Source organism: Acyrthosiphon pisum, chromosome A1 (assembly GCF_005508785.2).
Source record: "Acyrthosiphon pisum isolate AL4f chromosome A1, pea_aphid_22Mar2018_4r6ur, whole genome shotgun sequence".
Taxonomy (NCBI): Eukaryota; Metazoa; Arthropoda; class Insecta; order Hemiptera; family Aphididae; genus Acyrthosiphon; species Acyrthosiphon pisum.
In genome coordinates this window covers 55,917,707-55,940,034 of record NC_042494.1, presented here as the reverse complement: position 1 = coordinate 55,940,034, position 22,328 = coordinate 55,917,707, and the positions used below count along the sequence as shown (strand labels likewise).

Below are 22,328 nucleotides of genomic sequence, written 5' to 3'. Positions count from 1 at the left end.
CGCTCAGAATCTAAAATAATAACATTATGACGTATAATAAATTAATGACTAAAGTTGTTGTTACTTGTTGTATGAAACTATGAACACCACATAGTATATTTTACGTAAACCTGTAAAAGCACTGGGCTGACCTATCCAGTGGCGTAGACATGATTTCTGAAAGGGGGATCAAAAAAAAAAATAAACGACATAGCTAAATGGTAGGGGAATTTTTAAAAATGCCCGACTCTCAAAACTTTTTACTAAGGTAATAAAAATCCAATGAGGGGGGAATCTGACCCCCACGTCACCCTTGCCTAGGCCACTGGACCCATCCATCGACCCACGAGTGTGTGACGAACGAATCCGCACACTCTATCAATCATCATGGTGTACACAATAATATATTAAAACATTCAGATTTCAAAATTATTTTAGCTAGTAAGTAGTAGTAATACATTTAAAAAATAGAAATTATAATTTTGGCATATTGCCTATTGGGGAGTGGAATATTTATATTAATCACACATATTTTTACCAAGTGTAATAGACAAATTCCTAATTATTTATCCGCCTTGAATTTTAAGTCATGAAAAAACATGATTATTAACTCCTTTTAAGAAATACATAGGCAACTAAATATGTATAAGCATTGCGTTTACCAGTTACCACCTTATCAGTAAGTTATCAGTTATTACTTTAAGCTGATAAGTGATAAGTGCCAAATCTACGGGGGTCGGGGAACTGGATTTTGGATTCGGAATCTGAACCTCGACAGTTGTTCTGTGTTTCTACCGTCTACGTCGGACCTCGGAAGTATCTTCAATTTTTATTCATGATTATTCACATCTCACACTTTCACAGCATGCAGTGAGCGTAGATAAAATATTACAAAGTTCACACCTCAGACAAACTGTACCTCAAGTACTTCACAGACAAACTTAAGTTTAAAAAGTGATGTCGATTATCTAATAAAATACAACGTAGACACGTATATAGTATAAAATATAAACCTATTAAATTTAAAATTGAATTACTGATAAATGAATTCCAAATAATTTACCTACATAATGCTGAATTTTGTCAAGTGGGGTGAATTGTTAATATGTTCTATTTAAAATACCATTGCTCAGTTGGCGGTATTCGTTGTCTAAATAATAAATAACTATAATGATGTTATACTGGGTAATTCTTTTATTTTTTGTAGTCACACTAAAAATTTAAAAAAATATTTTCATGGAATTCATTTAGGTACCTATTTACGAAAGATAAATTATGTGAACATGCAACATTTTGGTAACTAATAAACTATAATGAAGAAAAATTTCTTGAAAAGTAGCGTTGAAAACGCATCGCTCAACATACTCTTGCAAGTTAGTTAACATGTTATGTCCATTATTTTTATACTCAAAATACTATTCACCGTTATGTTGATTATTTTTTAATAATTTAAGGTTGCATTTCGATGCTTGACATTTGTTATAAATGCTTTTGTTTTGCGACATGTCTCTCAAAATGAATTGGGAGTTACAAATGTCCGTTTATTATTACTCGAGTCAACAATTTTGTTTTTGAGCAGAGAAGCATTTCGTCGTGCTTGTTTAACGGATACCTTGCATCACAATTGGCTCAAGGTCATCAATCTCATTTGGTTCTCGTATGGCGTTACCCGGCTCTAAAAATTTGAATAATATATATATATTTTATTCTTTTTAGTGTACCATTATGTGCCGCTATTTGTGGAATATGCGGTTATATTTGGCTTCAGTTGCTAAGCCAACCTGATATTACTGTTACTACATACTATGAATTTGGTGTATGGTCAATTCTTATAAGCTGTATCATCGAACTATGCTGCGAACAGTTATATATTGTAGCGCAAGCATTCTTATTTGTCAAGTTGCAGGTAATTAAAAAATATTTTTTGTGTATATTATGTGGGTATATTGTAATAGCATTGATTATATATATTATCTATATTATATATATTGTATTGTATAATCAATGGTAAGAGGTATATTACATATTATACAGAATAAAAAAAGGTCCTTTTGAGCTATACTGCAAACAATGGATTCTTTTATTTTTTTATTTGTAAATAATACTGAACAGATTTTAGGTTGTATTAGAAATAATAAACATTGCTGTTCGCACAATTGTTTACACTACAATGGTGTTGTATTGGAATGGTCGGAATGCTGTTCTAGCGTTTTCATTTGCACAACTTGCATCAGTCATAGCATACACAATGTCATTTTACATATACTTTTGGTATTATACAAAAAAAGACAAAAAAGATTTTCCATTCAAAACTATGTGGGAATTTTTTCCAAATTTTACTGGAAGAGTAAGTTTGTATACATTTAACTAATTGTCTGAATCAATATTTCAACATTTGATAGTAAATTAAAAATTGATTTTAGAAATTGTCGGAATGTATGGATTTTTCCCTGCTTAAGTTGTTGTGGAGTTTCTTGAAACAAGGATTTATGAAACAACTATTGACTGATGGTGAACGTTATGTGATGACATTTTTTAACACATTAAAATTTGATCAACAAGGTGTATACGATGTTGTCAACAATTTGGGATCATTAGCTGCTAGGTTTTTGTTCAAACCTGTAGAAACCGCTGCATACTTCTATTTTAGTCAACTTGTTCAAAGAGAAGTGCCAATCCAAACACAAATCAAACAGGTACACAGTATGATGAATGACTTATGGTATGCAAACGTCATAATCACAATTTCTTAGGATCCTAACCGCATAAAAGAAGCAGCTAGCGTTCTGGAATGCCTGTTGCGTGTTAATAGCTCTATTGGTTTAATTGCACTATCTTTTGGACAAGCGTATGCTAAACTAGCATTATTTTTCTATGGAGGAATAACATTGGCTACTGGAATCGGACCAGTGCTGTTACAAATGCATTGTCTGGCCATTCTATTTTTAGCAGTTAATGGTATCACTGAATGTTATGCGTCAGCTACCATGAATGTTTCTGAATTAAACAAGTTTGTTTGCAAATTGTTTTGTTAGTCTAAAACATACATAATTTGTATAATATTTTTGTTTTTCATTTTAGATACAATGTGGAAATGGTTATATTATCTGTGATATTTTTATTTATTTCTCTGTTATTTTCTACACTTTTTGGTGGAATTGGTTTTATTTTCGCAAATTGTTGCAATTTTACTTTTAGAATCATTCAATGGTAAAAACATATTTTATGGTTACACAACAATGTTTAGTATTAATTATGTATAACTTTTCTAGCGGTCGATACATTCTATCTCAATACAAAGGTACAAATTACAATCCACTCAATGGATTAAAGCCAAAAAAATCATTCATTTGTTGTTTAATGTTGTCAACTGTTATTACAATGTATTCTGAGGTGAGTATAATTTTATTCATTAAGTACCGAACAAAAATATAAATTTTTTATAGGAACAGGTATATATTTTTCTTACTTATGAAAGGAAAGAAATATCTTTAATATCATCTTTAGTAAAAACTTTTTGTGTGAAGATCTTAGTGTACTTAAATAAACAATACTGAATTAAAATTTTTTTAATATTTGTATATAGTATATACTGAGATTATATTTTGTTATTACTTTTTTTCAGGCAAAATATTATGAAGAAAAAAAACTTACACATGTTATAATAGGAGGTACATTGTTTCTACTAACAACATTAGTTTGGTTGTTTGAAGAAATGGCTACATTTAGGTTTTTAACTAAAGTTTATTGCTCAAAGCACAATTAAACTACTTTCCAAATAGTTTTTACAAATTTTTAAAACCTTATTAAAATCATAATTTTAATTTTTTAAACTAAAAGTATGTAAGTAAACTCAAAAGTATGCTTGTATCAATTTTAAAGTTTGTACGCATTTCTAATCAAATTATATATATTAAAGTAGAGGATACTTTCACATTGTTTTAAAATACTATTTTATAGTTTATATTTATAAAAAAATAAAATTCAACTATATGATGTTTATTTTTTGATTTTAATTACAGTTAGCTGATAATCAATGTTTTTGAGTCTATATAGGACAAACAAACATTAATTTACATATACATAAAACATTTTATAAAAGTATCTTATTTCTGTTATCAATGGTAAATTAAAAAAAAATTGTTTTTCTTGTTCCTATGGAACCTATAGGAGTTGAAAAACGATGCTACGAACACTCCCATAGTCTTTAGGATGTGTGTAAAATGAGCCAATTGGTTCAGTAGTTTCCAAGTTTAAAGAAACATATAATCATATATTCATTTGTATTATTTATAAACACTTGGTTACTTCCTATAGTCATTGTCGATTTGTTAATTTTCTGAAGTTGTAATAAATTATGAGTTATTTTCAATTCGGTAAACTATATTATTTTTTGACATACATCTTAATCATGTTAATCAGTTGAAGCAATAACTCCAAATTTATAAATGACTTGCTAGCTATACATATTTGATGGTTTAAGAATAATACTTTTGAAGTTTTTCTAGAACATTTCCGAATATTAAAATAAATTTTGTTTATGTAAAAATTAACAATAATCAAAAAAATTACATGTGTAACAGCATCTGGAAATAGTTGTGAACATATGCAAATTCTAGAATGCTTGTTATACATAGTATTTAATTTGCTTTTGATGGGCTTGATTTCCTGGACATGATTTACCTGGGTTGAAGAATATTTGATGTCATAATCTAAATTGTGTTCTTCTTCTACTGCTTCTGCGTCACTCGTAAATTTATATTCTTCAGAGATAAAACTTTCTTGTTCATTTTCATATTTATCAAATTTTGCTAATGGTGTTTCTATATTGGTTGCCTTTAGAACTTTTTTCTTTGAATAACGATTTACCATAATTTGGAAAATCTTGAGCAGTATTTACATAAATACAAGGCATATTCGTGTAAATATCCAACATATGACCACTTTGTTTATGCACTAAGCTGAATAAAATAATGTTTTACACTGCAAACAAGTATTTTGAGCGATACAATTATGATTTATTTTTACCTGCCTACTAAAATGCTTTTCGGTCTTCTTTGAACAATTTGAATGTATGATGGCCTAACCTAACCAGAGCGAAGACCTGTTGGTTTGATTAAAAATATACATCACACATGTTTTAACTTAATAAGTATCCAAAACCAGGAACAAGAGGAAAAGTTTTTTTAATAATCTTGAAACACGCAAGTCAAAACATATGTGATCTACATTTTTAATCAAACCAACAGGTCTTCGCTCTGGTTCTTTTATTGCCACGTATTCTTCTGTATTGACCATTATTGAATGATTCATGAGTTCAGACTCTCCGGTGTTCTATAATATGTTAGTTCTAGGCATAAAATAATATTAAACTTGGAGTGTTTGTTCTTGTCCAGCTAAATTGAAGAACATATTTGAGGCCATATTTACTGGAGTTGATTTTGATGTCATACCAACATAGTTTACAACTAATTCATTTTTGCAAGTCAAACGAAATGTTGTCCGAGCTTCAAATGTTCCTGGATAGCCTTCTTCACCATCTTTACTCGAATATGTTAATACCAGTTCATCATCCACCAGATACCCGTCCCACATGACCTTATCAAATCCTTTTTCACCATTGTCGTTTTCGAGATGACCATTACTAATATAATCTGTTACTCCGCCTAATGTACCACCAATGGAGTGTGTTTTCTGTAACCTGTAGTCTGATCAACATATTGACATAATGATAACTAAGTTTCACATATTATAATACTACTGACTTTCAATTGAGTCAAAACCAAGTAAAACATCTTCTAGTTCGCCCAGTGCATTTGGTACCCAGCAGGAAATAACGGTAGCACCATAATTAATGATTTCAATTACAACTTTTTGTTTATTCTTTAAAGTATATTTTATCACTCTGACGTTTTGTCCATTATCATCCTTTATAGCACAAAGTTTAATACTGAACTAAGTGTTTGAAATAAACAGTTACTTTTATGCATCCATAATTGTCTACAATTATGAGATCACTATCATAAACACTTTTTTGCTGTTCTTCTGATTCATAAATTATATCATTGAATGCATCAGCACTAATTGGATTTAACAACATAGTCTCTGAACTACGTTTTTTAGAACCATCTACTGTTAAGCAAAAAACATTAATATTTAAAGTTTAATATTTTATTTAGTTTACTATGTGCATAACAACTCGTAGCTTAAAAATAAAAATAAATATTATTAATTATTCAGTTGCTTACTATTTAAATTTTTAGGCCAATAAAAAAAAAATTAATAATAATAACACTAGAATAACAACACAGGTTATTTACATTTTTATATAAAAATAAATCATAAGTATTAAAGTTAAAATTTTATAATTAAAGACATTAGGTAAGTTATCAAATTTTATTCGCTGTCACTCGTGTAGTCTATCTTTTGTACATCGTCGGACAAACTATCGTCTTCTGATTCTTCGTTGTACTCTGTATCACAGTCTTCTAATTCTTTTTCATGTTCATTGACTGATTCTGTACTAACATGAGCAGATGTTTCCATGAACTCAGCAAATCTAGAATATTGTTGAAAATATTTTATTCTTATGTTAATTGAATTATTGAGTTGTAATTACTTTTTAGGATCGTGTAATCTGCCCACAACTTTCCATGTATCGCAATTTGGACTTTTACAGTATTTTCGTAGTTCTTCGAGGGCTTTTGGTGTTTCAATCAAAGATTGTTGTATATACTCATCTTCAGATAACAACCGTGGTTTTGGTTTACTTTTAGGTAATAATCTATAACATAAGAGGTATTTTATTAACACATTTTTATATTAATAGCAATAATTATTTTTAACTTACCTAAAAGGCAGTGAAAACTTTGTGTAGTAGAGTATAATACATAAAATATCCATTAAAACCATAGCTTCTAAATGAAAACTACATGATGTAACCAAAGCCAAACCAACTAACTGAAATAAATAAATAATCATAATACTATAAATGAATGTTGATGATTTTTAATTTTTATAAAATAGTATACCAGGATGATAAAAAAAAAAAAAAAATAGGTGATGGATAAATATCACTATTTTTTTATTTTTTATTTGTCCTTTTTAAGAAAAATAAAGGAGATTTAAGCACCATTTTGATTTACTACCAGAACCTATTTTGAAATAGGTATTAAGATTGAAGCACTTTTTTTTAGTATAAAATGTGTTCTTAAAAAATAATATTTAAAAAAACATATTATCATTGTAAAATTAAATACTTTTGTTGCTCAATTCAGAATATTAAATATGAATATTTGTATAGTAAGTTGTATGTTTTGTTTAATTATTTAACTACAAATACTTTATATTTTAATTTATAATATTAATAATATATACAATAATTACCTGTAATGTCCATCTTATGAGGTCAATGGATCTTGGATTTGTTACTGGTCCATATCTATAGCAAACCACAAAACTGGCTAACATAGAGAAAACAATATACCCCATTATATACTTATAATATAACAGCAATATCATATTGAGATTCTCCATCAACATCTGAATAGCATAGAGACTTAACATACAACTTGCTCCTAAATATCCAACCATCATTCTTTTCTAAAAAAAAGTATTAACACTATGTTATATGTATATAATGTATATTAAAGAAATTATAAAATATGCATACCTTAGGAATTAAACGACCGATGAGTAATATAATAATCACAAATGACGCAGTTACACCAACTGTAATTCCACATAAGTAGTAAAACAATGAATTATGGCTTAATCGAGCTGAATACCCAAATAGACAAATACCAACTATAAACATTGCTAGTCTTTTAATATCTAAAGCTGTAAAAATATAAATTTATATTTATGGTTAATGTTTGCGAACATATTATACTACTAATAGGTAATTAATGCATATAAATATAATGCTTTATACCAATAGAGTGAATTATTATTTTAAAGTCTGCATTTGTTTTGATACTAAAACAAGATGGTTGAAACGGATCCAATTTGAAATCTTTTCGTTTCCAAACATAGGATATTATTTTGTTCAAAGATAATATAGCCTCATCAGACAGCATTTGTTCTTCGATTAAATACTGATCGGCTGCTTGATACACAATGAAGTCATCTGTTTTTTCAATTATTAAATCCACCTATACAATAAATAATATAATTAATAACCATTAATCATTTTTAAATAAATAATTTATTATATTGTGCTTACTGTAATTGTTTGAAAAACATTAAGTACACTTTTATCATTCCCTGCATAGCAATAAATTGGTGGTAATGAGTATTTTCTTTCAAACAAAGAACAACAATTTTTTGTATCTTCTGCATTGACTGGATATACTAAACCTGGATTAATATTGTTTAAATAATTGGTTCAAATGTAACAAATTAGCATAGACTTATATTTAATATTTATCATCATCAATTGAGTTAAGTTTTAAATTTCTAAGTACATAAATTAAAGTTTGTTTTATTTTAGTAATATTTAAGTGGTAGACAAAATGTACAATATAAAAAACAACTTTTGAAAATTTAGTATTAATAGTATTGTTTTTATCATAATTTTTCTAATAAAAAAATATATAATCATCTACCTAAGTATAATGATCACATAAAACACATGTTAACCACATAATTGAATACCTAAATATACCAATAAATTTACCATAGATTTATGGTAAATTTACCATTAACTAGATAGCCATCTCCTTCTTGTCATTGAAGTTGGCTGCCATTTACAAAGCAGGCAATGTTTACAAAATAATATTATCATAGTATATATGTATATAAATAAATGTAAACATTGCCTGCTTTATAAATGGCGGCCGATTTCAACATTGGTCACAACTGTAGTATAAATACGGCTATCTAGTTGTTGTATATATCTATGAAATGTACAGTTTCTTCACTCAAAAGTCTATGAATGAGCAGCATAAGTTGAGATTAGAAGCTTACTAGACTGAGGCTCAGACCCCACCAAATATTTTAATTAAAATAATTAAACTACTGCATTAAAATATGACTAAAAATGGTAATTTTCAAATCATGAAATTAATTTTAATTATTTTGTCGTAACTCCATAACTAAAGGCATATACTTGAAATTTTAGCATTTGTCAACTTCTGTATTTAAAAGTAATGAAAATAGCAAAATTAAAGGTCTGTAAAAAAAATTGTCCGAGCAATTAATTGTGAAGCTTAAAACATAGACAGAGAACTATATTATGGTGAAAGGAAATTTCTTTTAGATTTCATTGAATTTTAAATGAATGGTTCAAATTTTCAATTGAACTGGACTTTAGAAGTACCTATACTGCTGTAATAAGCTGTAGGTCACTGGAGAACAATTTTGAGAAAAACGAGTTTTTGTGTTTAGTTTTTTCATAAATCATAACACCTTGTACATTCTAATTTTTTAAATATGACATGTTTTCCTATGTAATTTTACCCAACGGATGCAATGAAACAATAATAAACATTATTTTATTTATTTTTAACAAGATATTTTACCTTTCACATTGTACTTTAGTATTGGTATAAACTTTTAATACTTAATTCAAAAGCAAGAATGCCGTAACTCGTAAGTAACAATTTCTGATATGATAAAATTATTTATTAAAAATTTAAAAACTATTGCATTTGAATGTGGCAACGATACAATGTAAACTAAACTACACCGTAGAAAATAAATGAAATATCAAATAAGTTTATTATAAATAAATTGTTCCGATAGTCGAATTGCTTTGCGATACGTGTAAGCCGACCCATGTTAGTAATCCAAAATGTCATCAATTATAATTTGTACTATGTACTAAGATAAAATGCCGTATCTTCAACAATACTTACGATGTTAGTGCTTACTATAGTGTTTTTGCGGCATTGTTACCTAGTAACCACCACAAATTTTTCTACAATTCACGGCGTTTTAGTTATTTGACTATTGCTTATATTATACTTTTGGAGTAATATTTTAGACATACAAGCATATTCATCTACACTAGTTAAATTTTACAATAATTTCTTTGTTTTTATCTCAATTCTATTTTTTTTTGGGACTTATGGCGTTTTTGCTTATGACAGCAGTATTGTATGGTTCTAAAATTTTAGTATGGAAAAATTGCTCATCGAACTTTTGAGATTCCGGTACATGCACAGTTCAAAATAACAATTTGAACTACATCATAATTGAAGGTGGACGATAGTTAAAAAAATGTCATGTTCTAGTTGCGTAAAATATTTAATATTTTATTTTGTTCAGTTTGGTCGATTTTGTTAACATAATACAAAGTAAAAAATGTAACGGTAAAACAAATTAGGATGAAGGGACAAGGCCGATGGCATAGTGTACACATGTTGTAAGTGCAAAATTCTGAAAAATGAGTTTTTTGCATGGTTGTCTTGTTAAAAACTTTCTACATATTGTGTACAAATGTTGTAAGTGTATAGTAAATATTAACCCTGCTAGAGGTCGACGCGTTAGTTGTAGTGCATGTAATCTGCGTGAAATAAAATCACAATTATCGTTCTCCTGAACAATTACAAAAATGTCACTTACAACATGTGTACACTATGCCATCGAGGCATTTGTTTGCTAACAAATATTTAAGGGGGCTGGAGCGTGATTCATTTTTGGTCAAAAACATAGTTCACAACTTCAATCACTACGCCCAATTTAATGTTCCGATATTAATTTTGAAAGCAAATTTGAATTTGTCACTAAATTATCTATGCTTTGACAATTTCATTTTTCTGATTTTTATTTTTTTTACTTAGAAATTTACTAAAAAATAGAGTAAAAATAGATCATATTCATAATTCAAATTTAAATACATTGATATAGAATATGAAAAATGTATGGCAGTTAAAGCATAGTAAATTTAGAGGAGAATTCAAATCTGCTTTCAAAATTAAAATCGGAACATCCTACTGAGCTTAGTGATTGAAGTCAGAAGTAGTATTTTTTGAAAAAAAATGTTTGTCATTTTATAAAGCAATATATGGTGACATGTGCATGCGCGTAGGTAAAATTACAGACGTACATCCCGGTCACTATGATGCCCCTATAAAACGTGATCAGTACTACGAATTACATACACTAATGTTCATTTACTTTCAACACATACACAAGACCCAGATAAACAGAAATATAAAATGCTTAGTTTTTACTTCTTAGAATTGATTACGCTCCAGCCTCCTTAAGCCTCTCTCCCCCAAATATCTTACAGGATTTTATGATATGATTATCAAAGGACTTTGGTAAGAAGGATTTTAATTGTAAAACTGGCCTGATTCAAGACTTAGATAAAGACATAGTATTACATTTTTGGAAAATCAAAATCGTTCAATGTTGAAATAACACACAATAGCTTGAAAAAATTAAGGGAAGAATACATAAATAATCTGATTTATAAAGATGAAACTTCTTGGGCATATTCTTAATTATTTTCATAAACCATTTATAAACGTTTACTATTGATTATTTCTAAGTACGTATTGTATTTCATTACATTTTATTAGAAAAGATTATAAAATACACAATTTAAAAATCACAGAAAAAACGTTTTATTTCAAGTATTAACCTTGGATATGCATGAAGATAGGCTACAGCCGTTATCTAGTGATAGTATAAAATATAGATAAAATAAATTAAAAATATTTGCAATGCAAATATATGCAACAATTATAATATAATACTCCGCTGAAGTACCTAAAGTATTTAATTATAAATCAATATACTTACTGTTCGGTTGTGAGTGAATTACAGACACGAATGTGAGAAATAAAAAGCCAGTCTTGAATGTCATCATTTTAAAATATGCTGTAGGTAGTTCAGATGGTAAAAACTTAATAATATTCTTGTCAATTGTCATTTGTCAGATAAAAATGAATCGAAAGTTATAAGTCGTCACAAAGTATAAATAGCCCAATAAAAATAGTAACATTGTTACAAGATACAACAAGTTAACAACAATTTACTAATTATTGAATTTAGCGATATTTTTATCATGACAAAATGACAAATGTTGTGAATCGTACTATTTTACTTTTTACTTTTTACTTCTTTTTAAATAACGAACTTTAACATTTGAAACAAACCTATAATATTACAATTTCATGGCATAAATAATGCCTTATCAAGATGTGTGTACTTGATAAATGATAGATGATGTATGATAATTGATAATAATAATTTCTGTAAAATTCAAAATTCAAATTCTTATTAATTTGTTATGTTAACTTCGTTAAAATGCCAGTGGATTTACATAGGCTCATCCAAGGATGGTTGGAATTAGAAAGCGATCCTGGTTTGTTTACTTTGCTTTTAGAAGATTTTGGAGTGAAAGGAGTTCAGCTAGAAGAGATTTATGACCTTCAGAAACCATTGGACGGTCCAGTTTATGGTTTTATATTTTTGTTCCGATGGATTGAGGAGCGTCGTAGCCGCAGAAAAATTGTAGACCAAACAGACATATTTGTCAAAGATGACGACGCTATTAACAGTATATTTTTTGCACAGCAAATGATACCTAATAGTTGTGCTACTCATGCCCTGCTGTCTGTTTTGCTAAACTGCTCAGATATACATCTAGGTGAGACATTGGGACATCTTAAGGAACATACTCGGGGTATGAATCCAGAAAATAAAGGATGGGCTATTGGAAACACTCCTGAATTAGCACGAGCACACAATTCACATGCTATGCCAAAAAGTAGACCACGTATGGATAAGACACCGGGATTAACAACTGGACGGTTTACCGGTGAGGCATATCACTTTGTCAGTTATGTACCCATTAATGGTCATTTATATGAATTGGACGGATTGAAACCATATCCCATGGACCATGGGCCTTGGGCTGAAGAAGAAGATTGGACTGAAAAGTTTAGAAGAGTGATAAGTGATCGACTTGGAGCAGCAGCTGAGTATAGTGATATACGATTCAATCTGATGGCTGTTGTTCCAGACAAACGATTAGCTATTACCCACAAATTAAATATGCTCAAAACAAATAGACGAATTGTATTAGAAGCTTTACAACAACTTGTACTAGTAGATGATTTTGAAAAAAAAAGAAAAATCAATGATAATGATCAATCACCAAAATGTGTAAAAAAAGACATTTCACCCATTCCTGGCACTTCAAAAGACTATAATGAAGAAAAGGTAATATGATTTGTTTCAATCTTCAAAAAAAAAAGAAACTTAATTTTTTAGTATGTATAATTTAGTTTACACATTCAAAATAATCTATCTGTTGATGTGATGTTGGAGTAAATTCAATTTTTATAAAAATGTTTGATACATTATAATTATTATCTTAAATTCAGCCTCCAGGGTGACTTATTTTTATTCAATGATCTAATAGTTATATTCAATCAAACTGACAAATTTATAGTTTAAAGCCAGTATAACGTATTGTATATTTGTATCACTAAAATTTGCATAATAATATATTCGTATGATATAACTATATAACAGAAGTAAAATAAAGATACACAATACCTACCAAACATTTATAAACATAAAAGTTATTATGCGGTAAGTTAAAGCCATTAAAAAATTTTTAATTCAGTATCTCAATCAAATTTTACCTCAAACACTACATTTTCTAAAGATATCTAACGCTTCTAGGGCACTATAGATACAGGTATGCTACGCTGCCATTTTGCGACTAATAATGTTATAAGAAATGAATTTTCCCCCCTTTATTTTATAATTTTATCATTGATAAATGAATCGCAAAATGATGGCATACCATACCCATTATATGTAGAGCCTTAACGCTACTAAAACATTAATTGCCTTCAAAATTAATTGTTCAATATTTTGTCAAGTCAGCTTTATTTTTATATAAAATATATAATAATATTAAAATTATATTGAAAGTTAGTTTATATAAATATTTTTGTTTCTTCATCTAATATTAGATTTTTATCATTTTTCAGACCTGTCCAGAATCAGATAATATTGTAGTAATCCGTGTACAATCATCAAGTAGTGGGTCAGAAGGTGACGGAAATCCAAAAGACATAAAAAGTGTATGTCTAGAAGCAGGAGCTATGCCTAAAGGATGGGAAACACCTTCAAGTCATTCTTCAGATAAAGAAGATAATAATGATCAAAAATTGGAAAATAATATAAAATCCAATCATACATTTTCTCCTAAAGACTTATTGGCTCTAGTCAAAAATTTAGAACTTGAAATAAACATGAGTGAAGGTAATTTAATTTAAAATAATAAAATATTCACCAAGTTATATATTTATTTAATATTTTAGGTATCTTACGAGAGGAGAATGAAAAACGTAATAAATATAAAATTGATGATTGTCGACGTACACACAATTATGATCAGTTTATATGCACGTTTTTAACTATGTTAGCCCAAAAAGGTATATTACCTGATTTAGTTCAACAACACTTGGGCGCACAAAAAAAAAATACAAGTGCACAGCTTTCACTTTCTGTACAATCTCAATCTACAAATCAAACACAGGTGAAATCAAAATCCAATAAACCAAATTCAAAAAGTAATACAGCGTCAACTACAACAAGGCTCAGGACAAAACGCAAGAAAACTACTAAAAAAGGACGTAAATCATGACAGGTCATTATTATTACTCGAGAATATTTCACTTGAGTGCTTCGTGTATTGTTGGTGGAAGTAAATCTTTATGCCTATTGTAGGTCTTTCTCCATTTATAGTTGTTATAATACATCACTGCTATTAACATTGTTATCAATCTATAGTTTTTAAATATAATAAGCAATTTATAATATGTTTAATGGCTTTGTCATTAAATTAAAACATACTAACTTATTTTACATTAGTCATAACTCATAAATAATGTATACTTTACCTGAAAGAATTTGAGATGAGAAGCTTACTTATAACTAATATTTGCTGTTCCTCTTGTTAAATTTCTACGGGAATAGTGATACAATTATCAATGAATTCTTAAATTCAATATAATTCAAACAGTTAAATAAAGATCTCACAAATCAAATAATATGAATGTTTTATTGTTGCTGTTTAAAGATATAATATTAAAATTTCATATAGTACTTATGGTATTTTAAATTCTTTCTTCACTTAATAACAGAAACACTAAGATTTTAATAAATTGTTTTAATTTCAATAAAATGTTTCATTTACAAAAATATCCCAAATACTAATATAAATTATTAAAAACATTTATTCTTATTTAGAAAGTCTGTATAAATATAAAATTATATTTATTTTATTCACAATTAATAGCTACTTCTTTATATTTTTAATTCTGAGTGGGAATAAAGAAGATTGTTTTATTTTGAAAAATGTTTCATTTTTAGGACAATAATATAAGTTTATTCAAATCTTTATCAATTAAAAAATTAAAATTATTAATAGCTGTTAGTTTGGGAGAAATTTGAAAAAAAATTTCTTTTCATTAAATTTGTCATAAGTTGATTTTAAAACTTTATGAATGCTTCAAAATATGTATTTAAACTGTGAAGTATTGTTTGTACATTTATTTCTCATTAAAAAGTTGTGAAATTGTCAATAGATAACAAACAATTAATTAAAAAGATATTATTATTTATTTACAGTATTAATCCAACCATATTATTTTAAATAAAATAAATTAAAAAATATGAAAATATGAAAATTCAGTTTAAATGTAAATCTTTGCCTAAATTATATAATTTAAAACAACATGAGTACCTACTCAAATTGTACAAAATCTATTTAAAAGATCTCTTTTCAGAACTGTTTTATAAATGCTATAATAATTGTTATCAGTGATAATCTATTACATTCAATATAATGTCTTGCCTGCCTTTATTACATGACCTTTCTAAATTAGTGACCAACTAATTGAATATGAATATCCACTTTATTCAATTATAATTATATATTGATTATTACCTCTTACGTTATTTTTATATTAATTTAGAATAATATTAATATATACGTATATATTTATGTTTATAAAATATAATATGTATTGTTATAGTTGCACTTTTTGAAATAATTTTAACTTGTAGTATTATAGTGATAGAACAAGGAACTATACAGTTACTTTTTCTACTTTGCTTTGCATTATTCTATAATTTTATATATGCACTCAAATAAATACTTGTTAACATAAATACATTCAAATCGATATTAAATTAAAATGTTTATAAAATTAATAATAGTAATGTAAAAAGCATAAACCAACTAAAACTAAAAAAAAATCATAACTTGTTTTTTAAGAGCAGATAGATAAAAATGCTCAATTTATTTACCTTTAAATTCAAACTGATTAATTTGTCAAGACCCTTTATTTCAGAATATATTTAAATCACAAAAAATAGAAATTATCGTAAAACCTCATTAATCCGGACAGTTGTTTAATAATATTTATTGTTATTTATTAGGAACATCATAAAAATACCTCATTAACGGAGTTCTGTAAAATATGCAGTTTGTGCAGCTGATTAAAATAAACATGTGAACGTTTCTTCCATATTTTTTTCATAGTTCTGCCTTCTGCACATTATGAATATTTAAGAGATCTGCATGAAGTAATTATTAAAGAATTTAATGTCACACAATGACAGTAAAAGATCCTGAAGTTTTAAAAATAAATTATGTCTTCAATGTTTTTTCTTTAATTATAAAAACATTTTAAAATACAATTTACATAGAAAATATTTTTATTCAAATTATACCATTTAATAAGTATCACTAAAATATTTCTCGTTCATTTTTTTAAAACATTTTAATTTCATAAAAATTAAAATAATACAATTTTAAGCATGGACACAGAACTTATATTCTAATAAAATATTTATTTTTTAAAAGATACTTCACCTAAACTATTTGCTTTATGCTTTTACAATTAAAATATTGTACAAAACTGATATTTATATGTTTTTAAATCCTAGGGCTCTATTATTTTAAGTTAATAGCATTTGATTAAACAAAATTAAAGCCTAAAATCTATGGAAATTCCAAACCTAAATAAATACATTTTTATATATTTTCCTTTGTAGAGAAAGTGTGTTAAATTGTCAGTGGCATGTCCTTTAAAATGGATCACCTGTATATTATAAATAGATCTCAGATGTTGTTGCATTTGCAACTTTTTTTCTACTGTTACAATTTATTGCTAAGCAAGTTTTAAATCTGTTTCACGCAGTGACATTCAAACGGTTGGGGGTGATGATGGGGGGGAGGGGGATATATCCCCCATGACCTTTTTTTCGTTATTTAAGAGCTGATAACCATCAATTATATTTTTAATAATCAAATAGTGCATGTTAAAATATCAGGCATATCCCTCCACCTTGATAAATCATTTGTCCGCCGCTGGTTTCACTTAAGTATGAATTAAAACCTAAACAATATAAGTTCAATTTTTTCGATTTTGTTGAATTTTCTCATTTATAAAACAATTTAAACAATTTTTCAATTTTGTTCACGTAATTTTACTTTGGTTTCTACTTATTGGCTCCAAATTGAAAAACGTTTGAATATGAACATTTAAAACAAATAATTTTAGTCCAAATAAATTATGTTTGAGTTTGGTAGTAGTTTTGATTGATATTTATTTTCTTTGTTGAGTATAAATATTGTTTAAGAAAAAAGAAAGGTGAAATAATATATCTCATAAATTAATAACAGAATTATAAATTAAAAACATTTATTACGAAACATTCTTGTTAATATTACTGCAATTTTAAATTTTGAAGTACAATTTTCGTTATTTTTTAGTGCAATAATACTGCAATAAATGTTGTGTACTAGTTTTTACTACTACAACATCAGCGCACTAATTATTAACATATAAAAGTGTAGATCTTCTTTTTTTGCTAACTTCTTGATAGCTAACTAGGTAGATATTTTTATATTTTTTTACATTTTATTATAATCATATACGAAACTATACTTAAAACCTAAACAGAATTAAAATCCCAATTAGTACTATACACATTACACATAAAATACCTAATTGACGTTAGGATGGATACATGCAGAAAATTCACAGTTTACTCTTTATTTATTTTAAAGTTGAGTTTTTGTTTTGTTTTTGGTTATTATTATGGACCCGGCATAAAATAAAAAAATCGTGGAGTTATACTCTATTCAGAATAAGAACGCACCATTCATATTTTAAAATATTTTATACATTTTTTTTATTTTATAAATTAACCGATGATTTATGATCATTAAAATTATTAAAATATGAAAAAGCAATTCCCAACATTTGTTTTGTGCATAAAATCTAGAAATTAATAATTAAGCTAATGAATTACTATCTTTTTACATAGTTGAATTCGCGGTCCATTCAAAATCATTTTTTTACAATTAAATCAAAATGTATGAATTAAAAATACTATATGAAAAAATAATATCGAATTTTTAATACAGTCTGTATGCCACTGCACATCCAACATTTCGTATTTTTTTTGCGCTTGTACTGCACACAGTTTAAGTCTCTCCCTTAAATAAAGAAGTAAACCGAATTTATATAATATATTTATTGATATCTGTATCATATTATAGTTTATGTTAAAAAAAAATCACTTTATACATATATTATATATAAATATATAGGTATATATACAATTATTAAACATTTATTACTGCAAGTACGTACTAACCTAATTAGTAATTTTTATATCCCAAAATAAGATTAGTTAGTCTTTTATATTAAGTTAATTTGTTTTGAATTAGTATTTAAATGCAAGACTAATCACAAACATTTTTCGTTATGTATTTATTTAATTTCGAAAAAGAACTAAATTAAATGTATACCCTGATACTGTAGAAATTATAAAATTCATAGTTAGCAGGTATTATAATATATTTAGTACCTACCTAATATATATTACAAACTTTTTTTTAATAATATTAGATATATACAATATTATATTGTAGCCGTATCATTATTTCCACCGCAGGAATGTACATAATAAGTTGTATTATTGTATTTATTTATTTATTTATTTATTTATTTTTTATTGTTTGTGTGTAATTTAGTATTAATCATGTTAATCATTAACATTTTAAAAGTTCCTTGATTGATTGTTGTCTTTAAATTTTACTTCAAAGCCCACATCACTATTCTGATTACGTGTATTTTCTTTTTCTGGTGTTGGCATGTTATTATTTATACTTAATGAACCACGGATTCTTTTCTTTATCGCTACCTGTGATTTTATTTTATTTTGCATACATCTTTATTTAATCTACAAATACACCTTATGTATATAAAGACGCACACACACAAACGCGCGCACACACACGCACTCACAAACACACATTACCCCCAAATGAAATAATTTGGGCCGTTAAACAAAAGTAAGAAAAACTAGTCTATAAGAGAGTAATTTACCATCTAGTGTCAAGTCAGTTGTGCGTGTAACAAGATACCTGTTAGTCTGTATCCTTGTGGAAGGTCTTCCGAATATCGTTAATTCTTTATTTCGTAAAAGAATAATTATTTTATTACACATAGTTTGCAATTTAAGAAATTACGTTTTATATTCACCAAGTAATAAGTATATAATAATATATTTGTCATAATTTATTATAGAATGCAATTTTAAATAGCATAAGTGTTAAATTGTTTTTTTTCAATAAATTATTTTTAATAATAAACAAATTAATGTTTTTTTAATACCTATATTCGTTATTTTTAACATAACTTTAATTAAATTTTGAATTCGTCCTGAAAGATTGTGACTTATTATGAACAATTATACCTTATAAGGATGAATCGACTAAACTATTTTTAATTCAAAAAAGTGTTAAGTTCCGAGGTGTTTGAAGAGATATGATTTTCAGAATTTTGGTTTATGTGTCAAAAAATTATTTTATTCTTAAAAAGACTGTGCTTGAAAAAAACTAACTGAACTCGTAATGTGGAAACGGGTATCCATATTCATCGTGCTGCCAATGTTAATCATGCAGATAAACAGTATTCAATGGTTGTAAGTACTAAGTATCAATAATATTTTGAAAATTATTAACAATTTTATTTTCTAATTATTTAACTTGTAAGTTTTAAATCGTTTATATATTACCTACTAACAAATTACCTATGTTATAAAGTCTATGTTTTGGGTATATATTATATTTAAATTATACAAATTTGAATATAAATAAATTATTTATTCGAGTATATTTGGTAGTATGTACTGTAGTAGGTTTCGAATTTCCGAGAAATAGGTATAAACCTAATTTATTTTATGAAATCATTCGTCTAGGGTACTTACTAAAAAAATTCGGAAATTTATATGAAATTATTATTTTTATAACGTTAATTATATATAGTTAATTAGAAGGTAGTTATAGTAGATATTCAATAACCAATAAGAAAAATAAATTTAATTAAAAATATTTGTGAACAATATACCTGATGTTTTAATTAAAACATGCCTATACCAAACCTTTAAAAATCTTCTATCTACAAATATATTATATTTAGGAGAATTATTAAATACGCGTAGATCTAAAGTGCCTTGGATAAATTCAAGTTTTTAATTATAATATGACTTGAATATTTGCAAATACCATGGTATTTTGTGTATTTTGCAGGAACCTATATGATTTTAATCAAATTGTATATAATTACATGCATATTATTATAAATTAAAAAAACACCTTATTAATACATATAAAATATAACGTAAAGGAAATTATAATTTTGCATGAATATATTCGGCGTTCTGTATTGTTCGATTTCATATATGTATTATAATATATATTTTTCAATAGTAGGTATATACCAATTACAATTAACGTATATTCAAATCAAGTATTTCCATTTAGCTTGTTTGTATTTTTTTTTAAATATTCCTACTTATGTCAATCTCTCTATGATCTCATTAATATGAGAACTGTTCAACTGCGTAACCATATTTTAAAACTACGCAGTTTACACCTGTCTGAATTTAAAAAAGTATTAATCATAAGTATTAAATATCTATTAAATATCTAGTTTAATCTGAACATTTGAAATACATCTTTAGCCTCGCCAAATAAACAAACGTAATATTATAATGAAAGCCGGTTGCGATTGGATTGGCCTTATTAAATGGGCGTGAATAAATTAATTTTTGATTTTTGTCAATGAAACAAAGTTTAATATAGAATTAACTTGAAAAATAATTAATATTATTTTTAATTGTTTTCTAGTTTTTAAATATTTATATGGTTATATAAACATGGTTTTAAATATCCATTATATGTATAGGTACATTTTGTGAAAGGTATATTTATATTTAAAAATAATTGACAAACCTTTATTTGGGATCAAAACAATGAGAGCTTAGGAGGAATAATAATGCGCCACCAAAAATAATAAACAATACCTACTGGACGTATATATATTAGAATAAAATGTAAACGGAACAATCGGCCTACGTATACTTTAAAAAAGAAAAATATATTTTAGAATATATTTTTTTCAAAATCACATTTTTAATGGATGAACTACGATTAGATTATTTTTCTGTTAACAGCCCATGCGTAGGTATTAAATAACCTACTGCTATTAATATTTGTCATCGTTAAAAGTTATATTTTGTTATAATATTATATTCACTTTTTGTTTTAATAGGTGCAACGTAATGGCATTATTAATTTAAATTTATTTACATCTCAAATACTAATATACATTTTTTTTTAAATTGATTTATCAAGTTAGAGTGTATATTAGAATGTATTATAATTACATTGCAGTCAGCAGAGAATGGCTGTACTATTTTTTTGTTTAAGTATTAGTATTACGGTTACCGGAGTTGTAGGTACTTACCCATTTATTATTCTTTAACGTTTTTATGTATACTAATAATTGTTTTGGGATGATTTAAATATTACTTAAACTTTTGAGATTTAACAACTGAGACACTTTGATTTTTTATGACGTACGATGTACCTACCTATACCTAACCTATAACAGGTAACAAATAACAAACAACGCAACACAATTTAATGGGCATTCGATGTATTCTTTTATTTAGCAGCTATATTGATATCAATATTTTTGCACTCAAATATTAGATATATTGAAAAGGATCGTTACCTACTCAATTACAATTGTTTAATATAATTGTACAAAATAAACAGGGTCAACGTGTTTACCCGAGTCTCTATAAATTATAGCTGTATAAGAAAAAAACGGGAAAATAATTGCTAGGTATTTAATCAAAAAGTCATTAAATGTATACCTAATATTGGTATGTTATGTTCAAAGGGTTTTGATATCAATAAATCTACTTATGATCTAGTATGATATTTTTAATACAATGATTACAAAAATCAAAACAACTTTATCAATTTCACCCACGATTTTTCATTT

At 26.7% G+C, this 22,328-nt stretch overlaps 4 protein-coding genes across 4 annotated transcripts; 2 read left to right on the top strand and 2 right to left on the bottom strand.

Moving 5' to 3' along the window:
- The first annotated feature begins 692 nt into the window (after positions 1–692).
- LOC100163005 (protein RFT1 homolog) lies at positions 693–3,981 on the top strand. Its single transcript, XM_001944364.5, has 10 exons — positions 693–1,164; positions 1,231–1,352; positions 1,434–1,636; positions 1,696–1,885; positions 2,099–2,326; positions 2,403–2,675; positions 2,733–2,989; positions 3,061–3,189; positions 3,252–3,372; positions 3,605–3,981. The coding sequence occupies exons 2-10, from the start codon at positions 1,293–1,295 to the stop codon at positions 3,743–3,745; spliced, it is 1,602 nt and encodes a 533-aa protein (XP_001944399.2). The 5' UTR covers positions 693–1,164; positions 1,231–1,292; the 3' UTR covers positions 3,746–3,981.
- A 1,365-nt stretch (positions 3,982–5,346) lies between these two features.
- LOC103309947 (aldose 1-epimerase-like) lies at positions 5,347–6,079 on the bottom strand. Its single transcript, XM_029486236.1, has 3 exons — positions 6,008–6,079; positions 5,745–5,934; positions 5,347–5,687 (listed from the first exon to the last, which is right to left on the bottom strand). The coding sequence occupies exons 1-3, from the start codon at positions 6,077–6,079 to the stop codon at positions 5,347–5,349; spliced, it is 603 nt and encodes a 200-aa protein (XP_029342096.1).
- Positions 6,080–6,132: 53 nt separating this feature from the next.
- Positions 6,133–12,036, bottom strand: LOC100167120 (nuclear envelope integral membrane protein 1). The gene is made up of 8 exons (XM_001944257.5): positions 11,731–12,036; positions 8,204–8,337; positions 7,913–8,132; positions 7,652–7,818; positions 7,366–7,581; positions 6,830–6,939; positions 6,599–6,763; positions 6,133–6,538 (listed from the first exon to the last, which is right to left on the bottom strand). Exons 1-8 carry the CDS (start codon positions 11,858–11,860, stop codon positions 6,376–6,378), a joined length of 1,305 nt encoding a protein of 434 aa, XP_001944292.2. The 5' UTR covers positions 11,861–12,036; the 3' UTR covers positions 6,133–6,375.
- A 118-nt stretch (positions 12,037–12,154) lies between these two features.
- LOC100169168 (ubiquitin carboxyl-terminal hydrolase calypso) lies at positions 12,155–14,936 on the top strand. The gene is made up of 3 exons (XM_001944194.5): positions 12,155–13,155; positions 13,938–14,211; positions 14,271–14,936. The coding sequence occupies exons 1-3, from the start codon at positions 12,238–12,240 to the stop codon at positions 14,594–14,596; spliced, it is 1,518 nt and encodes a 505-aa protein (XP_001944229.1). The 5' UTR covers positions 12,155–12,237; the 3' UTR covers positions 14,597–14,936.
- Positions 14,937–22,328: the final 7,392 nt, after the last annotated feature.